This window comes from Varroa destructor, unplaced genomic scaffold (assembly GCF_002443255.2).
Source record: "Varroa destructor unplaced genomic scaffold, Vdes_3.0 BEIS01000003.1, whole genome shotgun sequence".
Lineage (NCBI taxonomy): Eukaryota > Metazoa > Arthropoda > Arachnida > Mesostigmata > Varroidae > Varroa > Varroa destructor.
The window spans coordinates 27,356,830-27,380,354 of record NW_019211456.1 but is presented as its reverse complement, the minus strand read 5'-3'; the positions used below and the strand labels follow the sequence as shown (position 1 = coordinate 27,380,354).

Genomic DNA, 23,525 nt, shown 5'->3' with positions numbered 1-23,525 from the left:
AAATTCCGAATCCGAACGATTAGTTGTTCCAAAAACGTACGCAATTTAAAGAGTCTCGAGCTTTGTCTTCTACAAATAGTAAGCTTAGCAATCCCCGCAAAAAATGTAAATCCCTACAAAGAAGGCGAATCGATTGAAATGTTCCTTAAATTTACAAAAAAAAAGCTAAGTAAATTGAACTATCCGCAAAATGACATTAAAAAACCACGGATTTCGATGTTTTTGCTTTTACGTTTTATTTCTTACCAAAATGATTGGCACGGTGAGATGGCTGCCGACATAGGTTGTGTAGTCACTAAAATAAATATATAAAAAGTCTTTTTACTGAAACATTTATGAAACAGATGAGTTTCCTAAGTGTGTGTCTTGATAAGGGTCTTTGCAGCTCAAGACCCTCATTACTGGAACCTCCGAAAAATCATTCCGAAGATGGTGAGTCAACTTTACGTTAGAAAACTTACTTACCGCTCGTTCGTCTTCCAAGTAAATGCTGAACTGGAACGATAATTTCAGTAGGATCAGGCGGCCTTATTAATGAATTATATTCTTTCCGTTCTAATTTACTAACTTCCGTTCTAACTAATTAAATATCGTACATTTTGTACGTATAACTGTTAGACGCACTTCACATGAGCTGACTGACCCAGTTGCCTTTAATGGTTGCTCATGCCGCTCAAAGACTTCAGATTGATCACTTAAACTTGAACGTGTCTACTAGATACATCTAGCACCGATCACGGCCTTTTTTATAATTAGTACTCAAGCTATTAGACATAACTTGAGACTTGTCTTGTTGTTCCTTTCTCCATCGATTTTTTCTCCATCGAACTTACTAAATACGGAAATGCCAAGATTTGAACCAGCTCTGGCCACATGATCATGGTTACCGTGGCAACGCACCTAAGGCGTAGTTTGACTACGATAACGGCATTGAAACTGTATTCGGAAAAACGAAAACGAAAGGTATCGATGGGCATCTACGCTGATTGACTGAGCCTGTGAACGAAGCAATACTAGGGGTTTAATAAGTTGCTAGCCTTGCCCGTATTGACTTATATACCGTACCGCGCCAATGAAAATAACCGAAAATAAAATATGAATGTTATTACGAAGACTCTATATTATCTTTGTTTCATGACTTCATTTGGGCATTTTGCTTATTCTAAAGTAGCGTGTTTGAGACAAAAGCCGTCATCGAGTTGCAGACTTTTGCTGAGTTTTTATTAACTTACTTTTTATTGCTGTGATAGTTGTTTTTAATGGTTCAGACGAACCATTTTGTTTTGTTATGAAGAATTGAAGACCAATAGTAACAGGTGAGAAGTCTTTTTTTTTGTCATGTTGCGAACGATGCCTGACTAGTGCAAACGATTTCTTGGGTCCAAATGGCTTTGATAGATTATAATTTCGGTCCATTTTCTGTGCCGTATTTATGCTAACCTACCAGTGAAGATTCTGAATTAATCCTTTATGTCGACATTATATATATTTATATATATGTTTAGAAGGTGTCTTAAACAATCAAGGTTAAGAGCAAAAGTATATACTGAAAGTAACTCAGTCGACCAAATGAAAGAAAGGCATGGGTTCTTCAATTTTTGCTCTTCTTATTTTAAGCTTCAAGTCTAGTTAGAAGACTTATTATTCCCAAAAAGTTGATGCTGCTGAGATGAACTACATCCGATATCTCACAACCGAATTATAAAGCCCAAAAAGTCCAATTTGATACGAGAACTGTCTACACTAATTAAAAAGCTTTGCCCAATTTGGTTTGAAACGATCTAACTTAGAGATTACTTCTTTTAGTTTGGAAGTGATTTAATTTCAAACAGAACGCATTGATGGATTTTCAAATTAAACCAATTTCGTGTCGAAGAAAACATGTCTAGACTATATGCAGGACTTCTAGTGAATGACGTCCTCCTTAGCGTTTCATGTCATTGCTTGAAAAAAATCAGAAAGAACATGTTATTATATAAGTAAAAGGAAACTGAAATCTAATACTACAAAGTGCTATGTGACTGGTTGTAGAATACTCAAAAGCATTTCAATACCAGCGGTATCACATTGTCCAGACTCATAGACGTTGCCTTAAGCCTCAGTCTGACTAGGTATATCTATAAATCTAACTCCAATATTCATTATATATTTAAGTAAAAACGGTTTGGAGTTTTTCGGTTTTTAGTTCTGGCGGAGAATCGTCCAGCGCGGAAAGTAGACTGGATGATAGTCGATAAGCTGATAAGGAAACAATTTTTCTTCACGATGAACATGTTGTTTTTGTAGAAATTGGCTCTGTTCTATTACCAAGAAAAACGTTTGCCCGCTACGACAAACAGCCAAGCAAAGCTTGTCGCAATTACTGTTTCGTTCTGTAGATTTGTCATAGCACAATATGTGATTAAACTTATCGTCGAATATTTTTTACTGTGCAATCGCATAATTTAATTAAGGAAGCCGTTTTATCAATAGATATTCAAGAAGTAGCAATGGTGCTCACCAGAACCTCGAGCTTTCTTTGAACCGTACAAGCATACTGAGGTCTTACAGTTTGCATCTGAATTACTTTAAATATCTCATTAATAGACCGTTTCCAATAACAACAAGCACCTTTATATACAACTATTCAAAATATAATGCATGTTTGCACTCATGGATTCTCGGAATCGGTAGTTTATCTGCGAGTCTATGCGCATTACATCAAATTCAACTACACCTAGAAATGTGCGTATTTAGTCAAACCTGTCTTTCTCAGGAGAAAAATGCGCGGATTCTGTTTATGGCCTCACATCTACGTATTTTCCACGGTAGTGTGGGACTTCGCTCAGCATTTTTTTACCTGCATGGTCATCCGTAAGTAAACATTTATCAGCTGAACATGCGACGCATATGGTTCAGAATGTAGTCTGTTTTTAATTCAAACCTAAATTGTTGGGCCCCTCGTCTTAATTCAGTAAATCTTACATTTACAATAAACAAAATATTGTAAGTAGTAATGGTCTGAATTCTGAAATGATCAAATAAATTTTTTTTTATTTCGAACGTGCACGCTACAGTTACTATGTTAACATTTGTTCATGTGTTTTTCTGCACATGTACGTTTTTACAATTAGAAATGCATTCTTCTCGGTTTATTTGGGCCACTATCTCTCAGCTTGTTGAGCACGTTTAAAGTACGCGGTGTTTATCCAGTTAGTAACAGGTTTCCAATCTCCACGCAAACTGAAACCTAGTTTCGTATAAGCAATTCGGCTGACGTGTAGATAGGCATATGTAGGTCAATGCAAAGATTGTTTCGTCTTCAACTTATATATGCCTACAGCTAAGACAAAGGTGCTATATGAGAAGTGTCAATAAAAGTTACTGAAAAACGAAGATAGATTGCGTTGACTCAACTTATGTACACCGCTTAGTAAGGTATCAGTTCTTCATGTACTTGCTACCCTTTACGTCTGGCGTCATCTTTTCTGAAACAGCAACTAAAGTAGTTAATTCCATGCCCGCTCCGGTGAATTAAACACTAAAAAGTAACGTGACTTTCTGTATCGGAGATTTCTAATTGTTTCCATCCTCCTCCCATTTAGCGGTAGCGTAGTTTTACTGTAGGATATAATAATGGCGTTGGGTTCATTAAAAAACGAGGGAACAAATTGTGAGTCCCAGGAAAAAAAATACGTATAATATAGCTGTGAGTACAGACACGAATATGGATATAAGTGGCGAGAAACCATCATTTTATGAATGTTATCGGAGAGTTTCGTACAAGTCTACATATGAGAGGAGAAACTATTGGCCGATCCTCTAAATCTCTAAAATTGATCGATGATTTAGAGGAGCTACTTGCAAAGAGGAATCAGGAAGATCAAAACCACTGGAGCGTCCACCATGTAAGACTAGATTTTTGGATTTTTTAGATTTTAGGGAGGCCTTCTGCGCATCATGATGGAGCACTTTGTTTCTGTGAAAGTGCATCCATAGAGATTGAATAATCTTCCTTAATGAGCTTTGGTCAGATGGATAACAAAACATTGCACATGGTTTTACTTCGTAGTCTAACGTGAAGTAGCGACTGACAATTCGAGCCATATCTTGCGCCATATTTTTCTCACATTCTTTCACAATGAGACAGATTTTTACTCCAGCTTAATATATTATAAAGTGTACTTGATTGCCAGTCCCAGGTTGACATATAGCATCTGGCTGTTTATTGTTATGTCTCCTACCTGTAACGCGATAACAAGGATAATTCGAAGCAGGGATAAATACCTAGCTTACTAAGGCATCGTACGATCATTTCGCGACACATTTTTCATTACTTGAAACAATCTTGAATATGTACACCATCTACCAATACAAATCCAAAGCAAGCACACTTACTACAGCCTGAGGCACTTCCGAGGGTGATGTGTCTGAGAAGCATCTGAAAGGAAAACGCTTTATAAGGACAGTAGTGTATATACGTCGTGTGTATACGTCGTACTGAGCTAAAATAAACATTTCGTAGAATCATCACATAATGAGCATATTAACGCATAACATAAGAATAGAGTAATAATTACAATCTACTAGCAGTAGACATATCCTTATATCATGAAGGAACAAATCTTACCTAAAGGTTTTAAACTAAACATGCAGTGCAAAAACGTCTTTAAGGGTCCCTGAAAAAAGTTGCCAGTTAAGCGAATTTACTCAGTAGCTACTCGTAAGTATAGTTGGACTAACGGCTTTAAAATAGCTAATTCCCTCCTGCGAGTAAAAAAGTTATTCTTACAGTGTTGACGAATTAACTAATGTTTCTCAACCCTTTAAGGGAATATCATCGGCAAAAAGTAAAGAAATACAAATTTTTCTATATCTGCCAGTGCCGATGTTTCTGAATAGAATCAGTGCAGCATCTGTGAAAATCGATTAATTAGTTTTAAGGTCACATGTGTTAATAGTAGAAGTGCGCATTATTTTTTTTAATCTTTTGGCGTTTGGCGAACATTTGCCGTAATCGATACAATAAGTTCGTGTGGAGCTCCAACAGCATGTTATGTTAAGGCTCGATTGATTAGTCGATCGATTGGCTGGCTGGCTGGTTGATGGTTCGGAATCCGGTCGGCGAAAACGTCGTGTGTGCAACTGATAAATTCTAATGGTTTATCAATTTGTGCATAGCTACGTGGATAAGCGCCATGCATTACCTTTGCTTAAAGGGGAGCTCGAGCTCATGATTTTGGCATCACACCAACCATTTTCCTTCTATAATGGTTTGATTTTGCTCGCGTCGTAGAAAAAGTCGCTGTCGAATGTCAATGCAAGTGTTGAACGGGTGACGTGTGTTGGTTAACATTGAAAATAAACGTTGAAAATGCCGTATCCGTACTTTTTTATTCTGTACTAATCACTGCATATTTAAAACTCTTTTTTCAAAACTACGTGTACATACAGCAATACAATTGTGCTAAGTCCATGAATGACACAGTGTGTGTTTGCTTGCTATGTTTAAAATACAAAAAATAGACCAGGTTCACAACTTCACCAAAGCACCTGAATGCCTTCGCATATCTCAACGAAGTTTGCAATCGACACGCTACACTAAATTACGCTTTACGAAATATTAAAGCAGTCGAAATTATTGATTTCGAATTTATAAATGGACAAAAGAGCCAGCCATCTTATAATAGAAAAATATACGAAAATAGCAAAATGAAACTGAAACAAACGCCAAACACCCGGTCAGCTGGTCTAAAGCCTTAACATTCTACATAGCTGCTCTGGGTGACTATTACACCCCTAAAAAATAACGTAGTGTAAACAAAAGTTATTGTAATTATAGACAGATAACACACTATAATCTTATATAATGATATTGCTTGGCCATTATGTAAATTATGGAAATTGTTTACTTCAGTTTCAAAGAACTTTTAATCAATATAGGATTAATACATTATTCGAATGATAGATCTTGCACCGCCGTTAACATAAGCGCGCTTGGTATCTAACTTGTCGAAAAAACGCTTGGTTCGATATACGTACAGGGTTCCGACGCTCCTTTGAGTGAAATGTCCACGTTATCCTATCGACCCTTTGGCGCTGCTTAAGTAACACCATGGGGTCCTTTGTTTGTTTGCTCACTCACAGACATATGACATTCACGTATGATCTACGTCTACCTCAAAAGATTCCTCAATAAAATCTTCTTATTTTTTGTTTTTTTTTTTACTTCCTTCTCAATTAGATATCATTAGCATAACGGTGTAAGTTAACCCGTTTCCCAAGTTGTATGCCATTGATGGCAGTTTGCTTAAAATTTCTATTTTTTTAATGTATCGATCTATAGCACCATGAAGTCGTATATTTCCTGTTACTTCTCTTTCCTGAATATGCGTTATGTGTATAAATAATATATATATTTATATATATAAATGGTGATTTGGGGTTCGTGCATTAAAAAAGAAAAAAGAATTTAAAAATGAACATCAAAAAAGCAGTCGCAACAGACAACAACTATTGGCAGAAATCTATAGCGGGAGAAGGCTATCATTATATGTTTCTGTTTGATTTACAAATTTTATTAATTCATTCCTGCGTTACCTCCTAGAATGCTAACATTACATTTCGCATTTAGCGAATAAACTCTAGACTGACGCATACAAAGTGGGGCCGAATCCTTCGACAGGCAGGATTCATCTGTCAGAAAAACAATTGCCAGTAAATTTTTTTAGAATTTGCTTGAACCCCTATGCCTTAAACGCACCGTATATATCATTAACAGCCGGCCTATTTTCATTAACCGCTTTGATAGAAGAATAGAGCGGCGTTGGCTAGTCAGTTGGTAAAAGTTGTTAATTACTAATTACTAAGCCTTGCGCCATTAAACCGCAAACCTGTTGCCGACTGAGCAATACATCTATGCGAAAAATTTCTGCGCGCTAAATTAGACATGGTGTTGATATAATCGAGCCCATTTCTCTCGTAGGCTAAAAACAATAGTTTCAAGAAAGACAGATAGACTTATCCATAATTAGTTAAGGTGGCGTCAACTCCGACTTGTTCTGATTGCTCCGTTGCTCTGCCACTTTTATATCCCTACAAGATGCTCTCCTGCTAAAAATATTCTCCTGCTCAATGCAACTAGGACTTCCTACCTTTCGAAATAGTCTTAGAGCAACTGCTAACTAGAATTCCATCTAGACCCCGAGTTTCACCTACCAGCTTCTTCGGATACGTCAACGCACAACTAGTTCATTCATCTCTGGTTCGTTTTCCTTTTCTCCTCACAAGTATCCTGCAATGTAAAAAGCTCTAGACCATACACAGCTATTTTAAGCTTATGTTTAGTTCTGTATTAACAGTAAACCGACTGTTATAATTAATGGGTTATAGTAACAAGACTTGATAGAAGCTGAATTCGCTACGAAGGCAAACAGCATCCCTAGCCAATTTTTGTCTGTCTCTCAAGCCAAGTCAAAACACAAATTGCACGTACATCATAGGGGCGAATTCTTTAGCGCGTTAATTCATTCTGCGTTCTTCATTCACTGAAGCGTCAGCTGCGACAGCAACACTCGCTGCTGTTACTGCTACTGTTACGATGATAGCGCACCGGTGATTCAACTAGGGAGATATCAACGGTTTACAGGCCACAATGTCATTGTATGGCTGGTCTGTTTTGCTCCATGACACAGCGGACAATCCTTTAGGGAGGTTTCGCGACAACGGCCATAGCAGCACGCGAGAAATGCACGGTCTTCTGTACACTTAGACCCTGCTGACGCGTGCTTATATGTGTGGATGCTGCAATGACAATATGTAGGAGCATGCAGTGGACTTGCCAAACGAGTGCCTCTCGCCAGTGAGTGAAGTGGCGGCAACTGAGCTTGTTTGGTAGTTTACTAAGCAACGCCCTGACTTTTCCTTTGTTGCCTATAGCTAGTGCCTTCCCTCCCTGTGCACTTGATTTGCAGGCTGTCCAGATGCTTACCTGGAGTTGTACCGTTCTACTGTGGCTAGTACCGGATTAGTAGTGCTGCTTCTTTGCTATTTCCGCCATCGACAGGCATTGTGTGGCTATGGTTGATGATGCAGTAGGTTCAGGCTCGCCATAGGGGTGCTGGAGGTTTAGGGGGATGCGTACGCTTGCCAGAGAGGAGGTATTGCCGGGGAAAGATGCTTCGTCATTAATCCCAGAATTCATTAGCAAGGACTCGTGTGAGAAAAAAAAACCGTAAAGACGTAGAGATCCAGTCCAATTGCGTTAGGCAGTTATTTGCTGTTCCAGAGAAACGTCCCTGTGAGAGTGCCAAGCGAACGTTGGAAGTGACTGAGGGCAAGGCGACGGGAGCCCAATAAGAGAAAGGATGAGGGATTCGGGAACTTACACCGTGATAGCAGCATCAATAACAGCAGCTGCAACCATGCGACCACAGCGGCCCAGTGCTGTTAGTTCTAATTGCTACTGGCACATCCCCCTCGTCTTCTATCTACACACATGCATTCATGTACACACACTAAGCCATACATCCAGTCAGAGACGACCGAACCGAAGGCTACGCTTAGTCAGCACGGTCCATTCACACGTAAACTCACACTCATACTTGGTCGAGTACATAGACTCATGCAGAAATATACAGGGCGTAAGGGGTGCCCAGTGGGGCCCGCCGTAACCCGCTGCTGTGTACTTCCCATCTTGTCTCTCTTTTTTCTGTGTTTGTCCCGTCTGTTTGCTTAAGTGAACGTTGGCAACATCGAAATGTCACATGTACATGCACCTCCTTGAGCACAGCGTGGCATGGCCACTCATGGCCATGTGCCAGTTCCTAAGTGCGCAGAGGCCTATGTCCCTGTCCACGGGTAGGTTGCCTTGGGGTCTTAGCCTCCATTAGGTACGCAGCGTGTGTAGCCTTGCTCCCAATATGACTGTGTACTTGGTCGTGTGACCGCGTGCGCAGGCACTCCTCTCCGTGCAGGCCCGTCGCTACTGCCGCCGTCGTCCCATCGGCGACCAAAGCCCGACTTCGCCGTTGTAGGTTTGCGGCTCAAATGGTGGCTTTGGTGACAGCTCTGCTTGGCGGCACGGTGTCCGCTAACGGCGAGGACCTCCGCTGCCGCTGGCGAGCTTCTCGCCGCCACGGCCACTGCCGACTACACGAGGGCCGTCAACACTCCGCCACAGTAATCTTGCGTATCATCAGAGCTTTTGCTGTCAGTTCTGCTGTTCTGACTGTTTGCTGCTGCTGCCGCTACTGCCACAGCTGATGGCGGAAGTATAAAGTCGTTGCTGCGCTGTTCGTTCGTCCTTTGCTTGCCCTCCTATTTGCCCGTCGTTCGTTTTCTCTCTGTAGCAGCCAGCGCGCCGACGCCATCGCTACTTCTGCTGCTGTAGTGGCGGGCCGGCTGCCAGCCGCCGTGTCCTAACCTTCTTGTTGATTCTTGCTACGGCCGGCAACCCGGCGGCGGTTCCTGGTTCTTGCTGTTGCCAGCAGATGACGGTAGCAGCCGGTAACGAGGGGCAGCAGTCAGCACACACGAGTCCGGCGAGAAGACATAGAGAAGCAGAGAGAACAGCAGCCGCCATTCGCCAGTTCGCATAGCTTCAGCCTAACGCAATAGCAGTCCACCCGCCCGCTGCCGCCGCCGCTGCCGCTCCCTCTTCCATCAGCACTACGGCTAGAAGCAGCAGCATCGTTAGCCGTCTCAACAGCTCCTATAGCCAGAGCGACGGACGGACAGACAGACAGACGGACGGACGGGCGGACGGACGGACGGACGGACAGCCAGCGAGCACCACACCACTCTGCTCCCTGTGTGCTGCCCATGGCGGCGGCGGCAACTGCGGCGGCTGCTACTCCGCTCGCGACTGTGTGCATTGTCGATCGTTTGGCTCGCCATACACTCACTCCGGGGCTCATCTGTTCCATTGCCAACCGCCATAACCGTTGCCAACCCTATGGCATCACTGAGTGTCGACACAGGCACCGATCACCCGCACAGCCAGTGGCTCTGCTGGCCGACACGAGTCGCCGCCGCTGCTGCTGCCGTGGCCGTAGCCGAAGATCGAGGCTACTGAACGAGAAGCCACGAGGGGATGAGAACTTACGCACGACATTTCCGTCACGGATAGCCCCCTTCGAATCCCCTCCCCCTGCACCTTGCCGCGCCAGGCGCCTGTCGTGCCCAGAGGGCGCTGCGGCGGCCACTGCAGTTCGGCTCGGGTACTAGCTGATCGGTCGGTGTGTATTGTTGGCTATTGGCAAAGACCGTTGTTGAGTGGGCTCGCTGCACTGAGCGTTTAAATCTGGTGAAATCGTTGGCAATGGTAAGTGAAATCGTGCTCGGAGCTTATTATATGAAGTGCGTGACCCCTGCTGAATCTTCTTGAAGTGATTTCCACTCTAGGATAATGCTCGGCCGTTGAGAAAACAACGAGATGATTGCGTCTAATTTCTACTACCTTACGTTTCCCCTTAGAATCACTGTCAGCTGTCATTATGAGCTGTCATCCCATAGGCTGTTGCGACTGCTGCCAAAAACTGCTGGAGGAGCTGATGGTAGCATTACAGCAGAAAAATGCACCATACAATGTTGAGGCGGTGTTAAGGTTCGATTCTACATTACGCGACTAGGGACTCTGCTGGTACCCATGACGGCTGCTATGACGACAAAAGCACCGAGGCCGCAACAAAAAATCAGCGTTCAATCCGCAAGAAATGTGATTTACGTTGTGTTTTACGTTACCAATCTGGGCTACTAAACTAATCGTACTCGTATTGTAGTGACATCTACATTGATCTATCGAACGGTGGCCGATTTTTGCTGCAATGCTTTTGAGCTGGACGGCTGATTGGCAAGCTAGGTGGTTGGGTTTACCACTACCACCATTATTACTACTTCTCAATTATTGTTGCGGCTGCTACCGAGTGCGTCCGTGTGTTCGATCCTAACGCTTCACGGATTAGCAACAACGGCTACAGTAGCAGCGACTGCCGAGGCCGATAATGGCCGCTAAACGATGACGAAGTAACTAACGACAACAACAACAACAGCCGTAGTAAACGCCACTGTAGTAGGATGAGCTCGGTCAGTGAGGCTGCGACGGAGGGAAGAAGCGGATGGCTTGAAAAAACACCTTGAAATGTTCATTCATTGAATATAATACTAAAAGCAGTAGCGGTCGATATGGGGAATTCACAGCAGCGAAGCCAAAGCTGTGGTAACTCCACAAGGCCGCCATCCTTTACTCCGTATGAAATGCTGTGGAGCAGACAATCAGTAATTCAGTCACTCAGTGTCTATCCCTTTCGCTCTCGTCTCGATGAATCCGATCGCCCGTGCCATTGTCGATTGGAGTCCTTCACAAATAATAGCTTGTTGCGCGTAGTTTACTGGTTGTTCGCTGTTGGCTGCGAGCTGGTAGTAGTTAGGTGTTTCGGTCGTCGAAGCTGGGCCCATTGGCACACCCAGGGAGAACCAGCATCATTTCAGTAGGAACTGCTTTAACATGTAAAAGAGGCTGAGTCCGACAGACAAAGGCGACACAGTCGCCGTGTCAACACTATCGGCAGCAGCAGCAGTTCTGAGATCCAGCTCGACAGATCCCAGCCCCTCCCTATGTACGTATGGCCTCACTACGAGTAAGAAGGCTGTTACAAGCACTGTTAGAAGTATTACACTAAATACAATAGATAATACATTGTGTGCGAGTAGAAGAATAATTACAGGGATCTCTGACCGTTTTATTCTGATTTGCATAAACCTTCTGTCCCAATCTGAATATATCTTTCCGTCTGAGTGTCGAAGCCTGGACAGACTCGTAACCAGAAAGGCATACATAGAGAGATATAACCTTGATCATTTTTCACACTGTTGCCACATGTTTGTTGCCCTCGTGTTACTACCACTTCTGGACCAGAGTCATGTGCCCGTTTATTTCGTTAGTTAGCTGGTGGTGTGTGGCGTAAGAAGTGTCCGTCTGTTCATTATGCATATTGGTTCGTGTTCTTTGCTCGGATTTGTACGGCGATTTAATGGCTGGATTCCGATCGCTTAAGTCGAATCGGTCTACCATATTGGATAATTGAAACCCAGGGCGTTTTTTGGTGCTGATCAATGTATTACGCGATGGCCACAACAGTAGCAGGCGAAATATACTGTTTACCTCGACTATATAATACAACGTTTGTGGGCATCACTTAGTAAATGGTGATATACTTGTACTGACGTAGTCACGAAACTTGAGATTTTTTTGTGTAGGGTTGGCCAACTCGCAAGATTCTAAACATATATATTATATATATGTTTAGAATCTTGCGAATAGACTCTCTCTAGAATAAATATGTATAATGGTACCATAAGCGTCCGCTAAGGCCCTCTGTTTTTCTTTTTCTCTATTTCCCGTTCTCGGCAGTGCTAGGTCTTGTCCTGTGATATATGTATAGCATATGCACGATGACACCTGTTCTAGTGCTGCAGTTCGCCTCTGTTTGTTCGTAGTGCATGCCTATAATATGATCGTGATTCGTACGGTTGCTGCTACTGCATAGGACGTCCCGGGGACCGTCGCCCCTGCTAATCCCCACCTCCCCATGAGCTCGGCGAGAAGCCTTTGGCATCATCCTAATATCCGTACCGCCGCGGCCAAGCGGCAATCTTAGTCTAGAAATAATTCTGTTTCTGCAAAGTGTGTGCCGATTCCAGAAGGGAGCAATAACGATGGAAGCGGGATTTCACCGGCTAACGGAACCAAGCGCGATCAACGTGCCTGAGCCATAGGGGCATGAACCCGATGGGAATTTTTAAAATTTACCGCCATCTGATTCGACCGGACATGACGGTCCGGAAACTGTGTGATCGAAGCGATCTGTAGTATTAATGAGTGAGGTAACTGTGCAGATTCTGATATCTGAGTTTGCCAAATTGGCACCTGCTTTTACAACTCCACCTTCACTATAACTACAGCTATTATTATTTTTCTGCTACTACCAACTACCAGCCGAATCCGTGTCCAACAACTAGCTGTACCAATTTATCCCTGTCTGTAATAGATTTAGACGAAGTCGAAGTTCGTTCTCGACGTCGCCGCCGCAAATTGTCGACAAACAGAAAAGATGACAAAGCAGTCATGGAAAAAGCAAGACATTTTGTTGCTATGCTGTTGCTGTTCTTGACTATCAATCAGGAAGCTGGGTTTTTGTTACAAGCCGTGTAACACCACAGTTAATTCGTTTTTCTTCGTTGTGTATTTGTTTTCTCGTTATGTAGTTATATGAAGGGTTGGCTAAGCCTCTTCCGGCCGTTCCTGCCGCACTGACAGGGGCAGACTATAATCAGTAGCTGCAGCAATTGGCTCAACAACTTTAGTCTGCTGCGCATTTTCGCTGTTTACCTGTCTGCTCGAAGCGTGTACCCCTTCTTTTTTGTCAAATCACATTGCTCCTGGGCTTGAATCCCGCTGGCATTGCTGCTGCTAATATATACACCATACGTATCAGCTCTACTATCGGTAACAGTAGACTACTACGGAACTGTCTGATGGGGTGGTTATGCACGATGGAACAGCCGCAATCAACTAGTGTATCCTGCGTTCTCTTTTTTCGTACTTTAGCGCATAGATGTATAGTAATAATAATAATGCTATAATGAGTTCTATTGGCTTAGTCTTTTTATCATGTGGACGATCGTGGGCCGTTCTGTTTTATCTACGATCAACGCTGCAACTGGTACCGCCTTTGCTCCTGTGTTACAGTTGGGCCACCTTCTCCCTGCTGGTCTGTATTCTTAATACACAAACCTAACCGTCCATCGGAGATGCACGTGGATTGGCGTGTAAGGCCGCGTACACATACATGATCGTACCCTCATATGTGAATCGGTCCCCCCCTTATCCGTCTGTCTGGCCCTTTGTTCTTCACTTAGTTATTGAATCCGTCAAGTGGTTTGCCAGTATTATCCAGTTGCATTCTTGTTACTTCATTGTCGTTTTAACGGTAGCGGCGGCATGGGGTTGCTAACAGCAAGTAGAGTTGAAACGCATCCAAGTTGCTCTGCGCAAACAACACTGACTACACCAGCCACAGTAGCAAGGAAAATTCGAAAGTTAAGCACCCCATTATTTCACACCCCATCTATGAATGTGAGTGTGTGTGTGTGCGTGTACACGTGTCAGTCACTAGCGCACTCACTCAGCTATAGTTCGCCTCTCAGTCCATGCTACGTTGTACACAGAAATACGTTAGCATAATATTAAATTGTACGGTGCCACAGGGACTGGACGAAATAGGTTATATTGGCCTGTATTCGGTGGCGCCTGACGTCAAACTCGAAGCAATTAGGTCGGTCTCCATTAGGTCAAGCCGTGGTTGCCTTCTTCACTAGCCTGTCTGCTGTACATCCTGCTACTGTTGCGCACGCATCGCCCTGATACCGTACAGTGTCATTCTTTTCGAATGGTAAGGGAATCCGGGGGAGTAGAACGATGGGCTTAAAGCTAAAGGTACCTGCTTTTCTCGTGTCGTTACTGCTGCTGATATAAATTATAGCAACAATAACTTGCACGTAAAAATTGTTTAGTGCTTCTATGTAGCACCGACCGTAATGGATAGCTGCCCGGCCCATTGAACTGTGGCTCGTCTAATCTGGTGTCGTCAGTTTCAGCTGCTGACATTGTCAACCCAAGTCATAACAGTTATCTTAATAACGTAGAGAAGTAGCAAGAACAATCATAGATCATAGTAATAGTAATAATCGTAGTTGTACCTCCCCGTTCCACTCGTTCGGTTGTCTGATTCATCACTTGATTCATTTATCACGCATCGTTGTCATTTATCATAGCCGACCACAGCCCCATTGTTGATCACAACAGTTGTCGCTCTTGACGCTTTTGCCGATGATAAATATCATTTCGTACACTTACTCACCATACGTCACCGATTCACTACACCCAGTGATCTGGCAAAGACTATTTTTGCTGGCATTATTACTGTAACATTTATTGTTTACACACGAAAGTGGGTCAGAGCGGGGTGTAGAATTTTCTTTTTGTTTTGACCTGCGATGTTAGGTCTACAGCGGGTCGAAGCTGACACTGGTAGGCATCTGCTGTTGCTGGGCGCCGTGTAGCAGCCTAAATTTATCGAGCGGCTATTTCGACTAATACTGAATTTTGGCGCTGATGATCGTGGCGATGTCGACGATGTTGTTGACGACTATTTCATGCTGCCTTCATCTGCCAGCAGTTCAACAACGTTAGCCTATCTGTTAATCGGATTGACTGCCTTCGGTCGAATCGCTTGTTTTCTTCAGCCTGCCAAGGTGTGTGGGCGGGCATTGACGTGTCAACTCACTAGCAGAATCAGCAGGAGCTGGTATGCGTTGTAGGATTGCGCGTAGAAGAAATTAATGCGGATGGATGCTACAAAGCCGCAGAAGAAGCAATCAACGGGCTGAGTGATTCTCGTCACATCCTGGCGCTGGTTGGCGGCAACAGTACTGTTCCAACGGCCGTGGAGTCACTCATGACTTGAATTAAGTCATACTCTTACCCATCCAGCCACACGATGACTATTCGCCCTAACTGGTTTATGGCTTTTTGATTCAGTTATTGCTGTTGTTGCAGTGAAGGGGGTGAGAACCTTATTTCCAAGAGGCTTACTAGAACCTGAAATGTTTCTAGATAAGTAGATGAATCATCTGGCTGGCTGCTAATGTGGATATGGTGTCTGAAGCCGCGCTGTTGCGTAATAGTAGCCCTTTGACTGGGATAGTCGTTTCTTGCCCTGTTGGTAATGCCAATGGCTTTGAGGATTCTTGTGCCGGTTCTGTTTGATAACTGCGCCTCAGTCGGCATCAGCACCGCAGAACCAATTAGCGCTGTCATAGGTTGGACACGTGTCTGTTCAGCCGCCTGTTTGACTGCTCTGTGATCGGTTGGGCTGTCATTCCTATGGTTGTTTTCTGCGGCTTCTTGTATTGCAGCAAAAGCAGAAAAGCCTTCACGGGACTTATTGATTCCATATGCTAATCGCATACGATGTACACTCACGGGCGATCTGATCTAGTCCCAACTAGACACCCAAACAAGTCATGCTTTTTTTCGCCTTGACTACTCTGTGGCTTTTTAGAACCGTCATGTCGATCTTCTATATGTGACAGTATGAGTTTATGGATATTCTGCGCTGCCCGTTGGTAGATGGTTCGGACCGAGTTGCCTTCTCCTGTTCACTCGCCTATCTACTGCGAAAGAAGAAATGCTGCTGCTATCGCTGTTCGGTGACTTCTGTAAGCAAGGCTACCTTTGCTATTGCTACCCTCACGTTTTTTCGTATGAATTTCAGCTTTCCTGATCATTGGGGACCTATTCATGTCCTCTATTTTTTAGAAAGGGACAGAAACGCAGCAGAGGTAGGAGGGTGACTGCTGTACCGCTCTTTCTCGTTTGGTCCCTTCATGACGGCTGACGTGGCGTAACGATGCGCGTCCTTAACGTGTAAGGCGTTCATTGTTTTCTGTGCTCCTTCGAGGGCACTTCTGCGCTATTGGTATTTCCTTTGTATACTGTAGAACAAGCTACAGGTCAGAGACTGACGATCAATCGGGCGAAAAAATCGGGAATAGCTTTTTTATCTTCGTGTAGCGCACGTGCTGTGCCCTCTAGACTGCCGTATACTGTGTGCTGTACTGTAACGAACATGAAAGGAAAATGCCTGCCTCGTCGGTGATCGTGACTTCAATGGAGCCCCCACGCCCTCCCAGGACTCTGTCTGTTTCCCAGTTTGTTAGTTTTTCGCCGACCAAACTCGGGCGAACCCAATCAGTCCAACCTAACGGTCATTCGGCTTCCCAGCTTCCCCTGACAGTTCCTTGGCGGCAAAATACCCAGATGTCCTGATCTGCTAGTTTGGCCTGACCTGACCAGACCCGATTACCTCTACTGCGACCGCTGCGAATGCCGGAGCTATCGCATCGCTCCGTGCTGCATAGTGATGTGCTGCTCGTATGAACACTGGCGTAACTTCCCAGAAAGGGAGTTGCGTGGGAAGTTAGGCGAATTCTACCGGGAGCTGGTGATGTGATCACATGCCTCCAGTGTTGACGTAGCTGTTGTAGTCACTCCCTGGTTTTCTTGACTTTTATAGAGCGAACAGAATTGAGTCAGGCGTAATCGGGGTGAGGTATCCAAGATTCAGCGGAATCAGCAGCTACTCTACTGTCGTTAGAAGGGGGTTGACAGAGCTGCTGATGCTCCCGGTACTGCACGAGATTGAGGACAAGAAAAAGGAAGAGGAAAAAGAGCTCTACCACCTCTATAACCATATGGAAGCGTTGTAGAAACTTTCATGAACAAGAGTGGCAGTTGCAATACCAGGAATTGCTGCGGTAGCGCTTAAAGCTAAAGTTGGGAAAAGGTAGGCTGATACAAAGGGCGGGTGAAACGAGTTAAAATTAAATTAAAATCAGGTGGCCTCTAAACATGGGGACAGAAGAGAGGGGAGATCAGGCTGGGCAACAAATAAAGCTCGTTGTATTTTTCAATGTGCGCATCGTCTGCTGACTCAAGACGATACAATAATGATTTCCTGGCGAAATGCTTGCGTTATCGTTTCCACCTGACGCATTCGTGGCGAAACAGAAAGGAAGCTTGCTTGGGAAGGCAGTTTAAATAAGATGAAAACATAAGATTTTCGAAAAATTGGCACTTTTGACAAGTGTTGTACTGTATTCAAGCTTTTGCGATATATGTCATTTAGCTAATTTTCAGCCTAAGCAGAATCTTTCAGGTAAACTATTGCATGTAGCATCATGTTTCAATCTTTGCGTGATTACACTGGGTACAAATCAGTTCGCAAGTATTTCACATTGGTAACGGTGATCGACCATGTGGATACTGGTTAATCTGTGCGCTGAGGTGGTTCAAATTTGCCTAATTGTGACATTAGTCACAATTGTACGTTCGGCAGAGCAAGTTACTCCATTTGATACCCTGGTGAGCTGATTAGATTGGCAAGGTTGCGACTCAATGTATATTCTAAGTGCAATTACCAGTTGTGTAGTCATGGAATTTTGGAGGCTTGACGTCTTCGCCTAGTTTTTTTTTTAATTTTCAATGCTACTGTTCGTATATCTTCTTATAATATCTTCGTTAGCCAATCGATCTGGTTTATCCTATTCGTGCTAGCGATGTTTACAACAACGGCGAGCCATGGCTGCGTTCCTTCTTGGTTGTCACTGTTCAGACATTAAACTGCTTGTATCCACCGAAATAATGCTAGTCACCCGCCCGTTGCAAAGGCTTCACTGGCAGTCGTGCCCCTTGTCTTCTATGGCCACGGAATCTAAATATGGTCCCCACAGACGCAGCTTCCCTATAGTTTCGCCCACGCTTTCGTCCATAAAGGACGATAATACCAGCTATCATGGATTGCTCGTGCACACACCATGCCACATCTTGCCTTTTCCTCCATGAAGAGAAGAAAGCTAAAGAGAGGCCCCCACATAGATTGATACGGTCTCTAACTGAATGTGAGTAAGGTACCGGGACGTAGCGTAGGGTAAGTAACATGACGTCGTGCACACAGTGACACGTTTGTGGCCAACGGTTCCACTACGGACAGCAGCAAATGAGCTTTCGTCGGTATTGTCACTGCTGCCAGTAAAACAGCATGGTACAGTGAAGCAACACAATCCACCAACGCCATAATGAAGTCGTGTTACTGTTCAACAAATAATAATTTATCTAACTTAGAGCACAATAGCTAAGGCTTTTGATATCCGTTTAGGTTTTCTTGATGACAAGATCTACCTTAATCTTCTGATGAAACGGCAGCGTATAGCATGTACATTTGACGAATTCCAAGCTTCGACGATATTAACTGATGTGGTGAAAAGTGACATTACTATCCCGAACAGATGTTATAAGTGAGTATACGTACCCATCAGGGGCGCACTTTATTATATTGGTTAATTATCAATATGTGCTGAACGAATCTATGATAAAAGCCTGGTTGGTAAGGTTGTGAGGGGATGATTAGTAGGTATGCATGTAATATTCATTAATATATTATAGCAAAATCAGTAGCCTTCATGGCTAACAATTAGAGTACAACTGGAATGATCCGTCTTGTGGCTGAAACTCTAAATAGTTCTTTTTATTTTACTAAACGTCTTAAGGGATTGATGCCATCGTGGTCGTCGACGTCATCTTTACGTTGTTGCCTCTAATGATGCAAGAGTTTGTTCTTCCTCATACCTTCTCAACTCTTCATAGACTTCTTCCATAAAAGTCGACTTTTCGAGAGGGTAACTACGACCTTATAGTTTTTATCGTGCAGTCCTCGTTGTTCAACGGCTTCTGCTCGAGAGACCTTTAATCGTCTTTCACGTTCGTTCCTCATTTCCAGCTTCTTTCCAAACAATAGTCCCCCAGCAGCAGCACAAGTCATAATTTTTAGATCCCTGCTGATAAATATCAATCTTAACTATACCGGCGCTGCAACACCGAATTGCCAGGTTCGCATTAGTACGCAACGTACAATGTACACGATTGAATTGGTAAACAGGTGGAAAGAATTGGCTTCTGCTTATAGAGTAGATCGTTAATTTTGACCTGTAGACTTTCGCGGTGCCGGTTAAAGCTGGCTTTGGGCTTAGGCCAAAGAGACGTCGAACACACTCACTTGTATGAAAAAAAAGCCGGTATACTTTCTGCATATAACTATGCTGTTCTATGGTAGACCGAACACTGCCAAACCGAAATCTCTCGCTCTGCTACTTGGCGAGCGTCGTTTTTTCTTTGAATCATTGCTTGTCAGTTACTGACGGATATGGGTACTAGGCTGCAGTTGCATTATCTCGCAGGTCCTTGACGCTACGTGTCTAGATAGACTTGGTGGAATTTGACCTACAACTGAGGCGCGAAAAGTGGCCAAGCTTACTGCATTATATATTGAGGCAGCTACCACAGTTATTGTTGTCTATTGACTTATTACCATGCGATTTTCCAGACGGTCGTTTATTTCCGCAATGTTTTTAGCCGGCTAGTTCACTTAGTAGCAAATAAACGGCAAATGAACAAGTCAACAGTCGGCAAAAACGATCGATTCTAGGCAATGCAGAATTCCGCAGTAACGGTGGAATTAGCACTGCAATCTATTTCTTCTTCATACTTACCTTCCCCATGTTACGCGGACGGAATCAGGGCAAGTATAAAAAGAGAATGGAAAAAGAGAGAAAAAGAGAAGGAGCAAGCAGAATAAATCAAAAAGCTAGAACATCCTACTTCTGGTGAATTTATTCTGTTGTATATTATAATATTGCGAATCTTCTTCTGTTTCAATCTACCGTCTAGAAACGCAGGACAAAACAAAACAACTCCGTCAAGCAGCTCGTTTTTGACAGAACACGCAGATGCTGCGAGTCATATACGTGCGCTCTGTTGCAGTGACTCGCAAATACTAAGCAATTTTGCGGTCGCGACCGGGAGTTGCTCATGCGTTATGTCAATCAATGCAACTTCACGGACTCCTCCTGTACCCAACACTCGAAAAAGTCTTTTTTTCCGGCGAAAAACTCTGCCACTCGTCAGACACCGTATGCCGTTATGCTTGTCTATTTCTCAATGGCATTTTTGTCGAATGGCTTGCTGACTGACTAACTGCATTACAGGCGATTGCAGGTATTAGACTGGATTCATTTGTCTTACGTAACCTTATCTGTCAACAGTCTGACCAGTACATGCGGCTCATTTTGTGTATCGAATATTGGTATCGGTTTGACTTCGAGCGGAAAATCCGATTGTAACAATAGACTGGGTAGACAAGACAAACCTCACCGGGCAGAATTGGGTGATGCTGTTGCTGCTAATGATGGTAGTTATAGGTGGCGAGTTTGACGACTGTACTAGCTGCTCCAGCGGTCGAGACATATATATGGTACGTCTGCAGCACGAGCACACGAAAAACGAGACGAGCTGCTCAATGAACAGGAAAACGAGGACAAAGACGGGAGAAACCAGCGTGAAGAATCGTCATTAGGCTGCAGATGGAATGGGCATTGGTTTTCAACGCCTTCTTCGAACCCTTCTAGCAAGCTTCTTTCGTTTTATAGCCCTACAGAACAGACGTATACACGTTCTTCCATAGACAGCCGCAGGTATAGCTACGGAATCACATGGCATCTTTTAGTTGTTCTTCTTGTCAGCATCCAGTAGACGTTGTCTGCGCACTCGCATTGGATTTTTCTGCGTGACTGGTTTCCTTCGTGACCAGACAATTTAGAGGGGGAAGATATGAACTTTCGTTAGACTTTAATACTGACTGTCGCTCATCACTCATGGCTTCTCTTCGGTTGACCGACCACCAACGTATTTTACGAACTGTTTTGCGCGGGCTTCGTGTGATAGGTCAGGGTTCTGCCGTCAGAGTCTGTGGGTCCGACTTTGTCGACTTTGGTCTCCTTCATGGCATCTTCTCTGTAGTCTGCGATTACCTTCACTTGGCGTCAGCCGTTAGTTGTATTTTCCCTCCTGCCTTTTCATACGCGTACGCGTCTCTCTCTACGTTGACCTGTCTCCGTCAACGCGTGTATGTACTTCCTTCTCTCAGTGTCTTTGTGTATCCGAGTCAATTTACTTCGCATGTACTCCTACATCTGTAAATATTCGATGTATTTACATACAACCACATGTTATGAGTGCGCCGCAAAGCTGCTGCTGATCCTGCTGTCTCAACTTTTGTATCCATTTGCCATTCGTGTCGTCGCTTTGTTAGTTGTGGCGCGCTCATTTGAAATCCAGCGTAAAGGGAAACGATCCAGGGCAACACTTCACCCATCGGTCGATCGCGTAATTCGCCCGTTTTTTTAACTCTGCTGCGCATATTGAAGCGATGCGGTTATAGGATGTCTACGTTTTTCGTCCAGTACTGCAACATCAGACCTTACAACATCCTTCAGAAGTAAGCCGTCAACTCGATGACCGCGCATCGCTTCAGCTACTGGGGTCCCGACGACGAAACAACACCTGCAGCAGCTAGCAGTAGCAATCTTCAAGCGGGGTTGCATTCGCCAGTTAGCATTTTATAGGTTTCACTGGAGGCCGGTTGACTGACTTAGTGACTGTTTTCGAATAGATGTATGGGTATTGCGGCGGGCACAAACGGTGCTGGTCTCAACCAAAGCGAGAGCTTTACATAGACCGACTCAGTACACTGAACAAAGTGGCTACGCCATTGCCATCCCAGTACCACCATTATAGCGTACCATCCATGGCAGAACAGAGTGAGTGAGTTAGCTGGGACCAGCTGGCTTCCTGGTGGGATGGATGGTTGACTGGGTAGAGTGGACCTGTCGTGGATGGCATTTAGATGAGGAGGTAATGCTGCCCGGGGTGTGGTCCTGCAGTTGGCATTGAGGCAACTGTTGCCGGCTCTTCCATCGTGGTCGCTCTGGTCGTTCCAACCGCTGCCTATTTCACAAGAGTTAGACGCCACCATCAATAGCATACTGAGTAGCCAACGTACTGAGTCTTCGTTGCGCGTGTAGGTGTGTGTCTGTATGGCCAGACAGTTTGGACAGTAGGACAAGGCATACGATCACTTTGGCGGAGTCTACTGCCTGTTCACAAACCCATCATAACGGGATAGCGGGAAACCCAGGGATTCTCGGCGGCTTGTGCTAGTCGCCCCGCCCGTCGATCTGACTGTGGCCAGCGTTCGAGCCTCCAGGTAGTGCTGGCAACGCGGAGTAGAATTACATTAAATCGCGCCAAGTCAGCCCCACCCACGGAGACAGGCGGGCAGCACAACCATCGCGTTCAACATAGACTACTAGTCATTTCCATATAGCAGATTCCCGTTCGGCGTAGACACATACACACGGGCACAGGCAGGTACACGAACAAAGAAACAGGCACACGGGCCTTCGGCGATTCCACACAGACAGGCAACAACAGAACGTCACACACACACAGACACTCATATGGAGAAATGGTCACAGCCTCATCATTTGTATCCTCGTCCGTCGGCCACGACAGGCGGGTACAGCTGAGCGAGCTCGGCATGCTGCTACTACTGCTGGTGTAGCCAGCGGAATTCTGCTGCTGTTTACTCAGAAAAGCCCCTCCCTTAGTTTTCCGACTGTCACCAGTATGAGCTAGAAGGGCCAGCGCCAAGAAGACTGAGATGGCTCTTTTCAACTCATTCTGGGCCTGTTATATGGGTTGCTGTGGGTCTTGGCACCGTTGGAGGACGCGTAGCTGACATTGCGAAAAAATCAATATGGATAAAAAAGCTAAAAAGGAGACTACAAATAAGCAGAGGGAAAAGAAGAATGAAACCAGCATGGGGCGAATAGGCCAGGAGTTGATTTACCCCGATGCTTCGCCGCTCACTGGTCCAGACGATCCTAACAAGTCGCCTTTGTCGGAAGAACAATAGCGTAGAAGGCGTTGTCGTAGTTGGATTGGTGACGAAATTTGAAAGATGCTTCGACCATGATCAGGATTAATGATGGATACCATGGTTCGCGTGGTCACAGCGACGGAAGGGTTC

At 44.4% G+C, this 23,525-nt stretch overlaps 1 protein-coding gene and 1 long non-coding RNA gene across 24 annotated transcripts in view; one reads left to right on the top strand and one right to left on the bottom strand.

Annotated features, from left to right (window-relative positions):
* The window catches only part of LOC111247609 (uncharacterized), a 39,031-nt gene that overhangs the window by 6,000 nt on the left and 9,506 nt on the right, over positions 1–23,525 (bottom strand). For 3 of the 22 annotated variants that reach the window (XR_015324335.1, XR_015324334.1, XR_015324333.1), the window contains exons 2-3: positions 4,378–4,420; positions 247–295 (exon numbers count right to left, since the gene is read on the bottom strand). This is a non-coding gene — a long non-coding RNA (uncharacterized LOC111247609). Of the gene's footprint in view, positions 1–246; positions 296–465; positions 10,002–23,525 lie in introns of those variants that run through there. The other 19 variants (XR_015324351.1, XR_015324348.1, XR_015324349.1 and 16 more) reach the window with 19 other exon arrangements.
* Positions 10,155–23,525, top strand: part of LOC111247608 (calmodulin) — a 42,748-nt gene continuing 29,377 nt past the window's right edge. The window contains exon 1 of one of the 2 annotated variants that reach the window (XM_022798728.2): positions 10,155–10,303. In XM_022798728.2, coding sequence (XP_022654463.1) covers positions 10,301–10,303 — 3 coding nt within the window. In that variant the 5' untranslated portion in view covers positions 10,155–10,300. Of the gene's footprint in view, positions 10,304–18,758; positions 18,898–23,525 lie in introns of those variants that run through there. The other variant, XM_086984334.1, reaches the window with a different exon arrangement.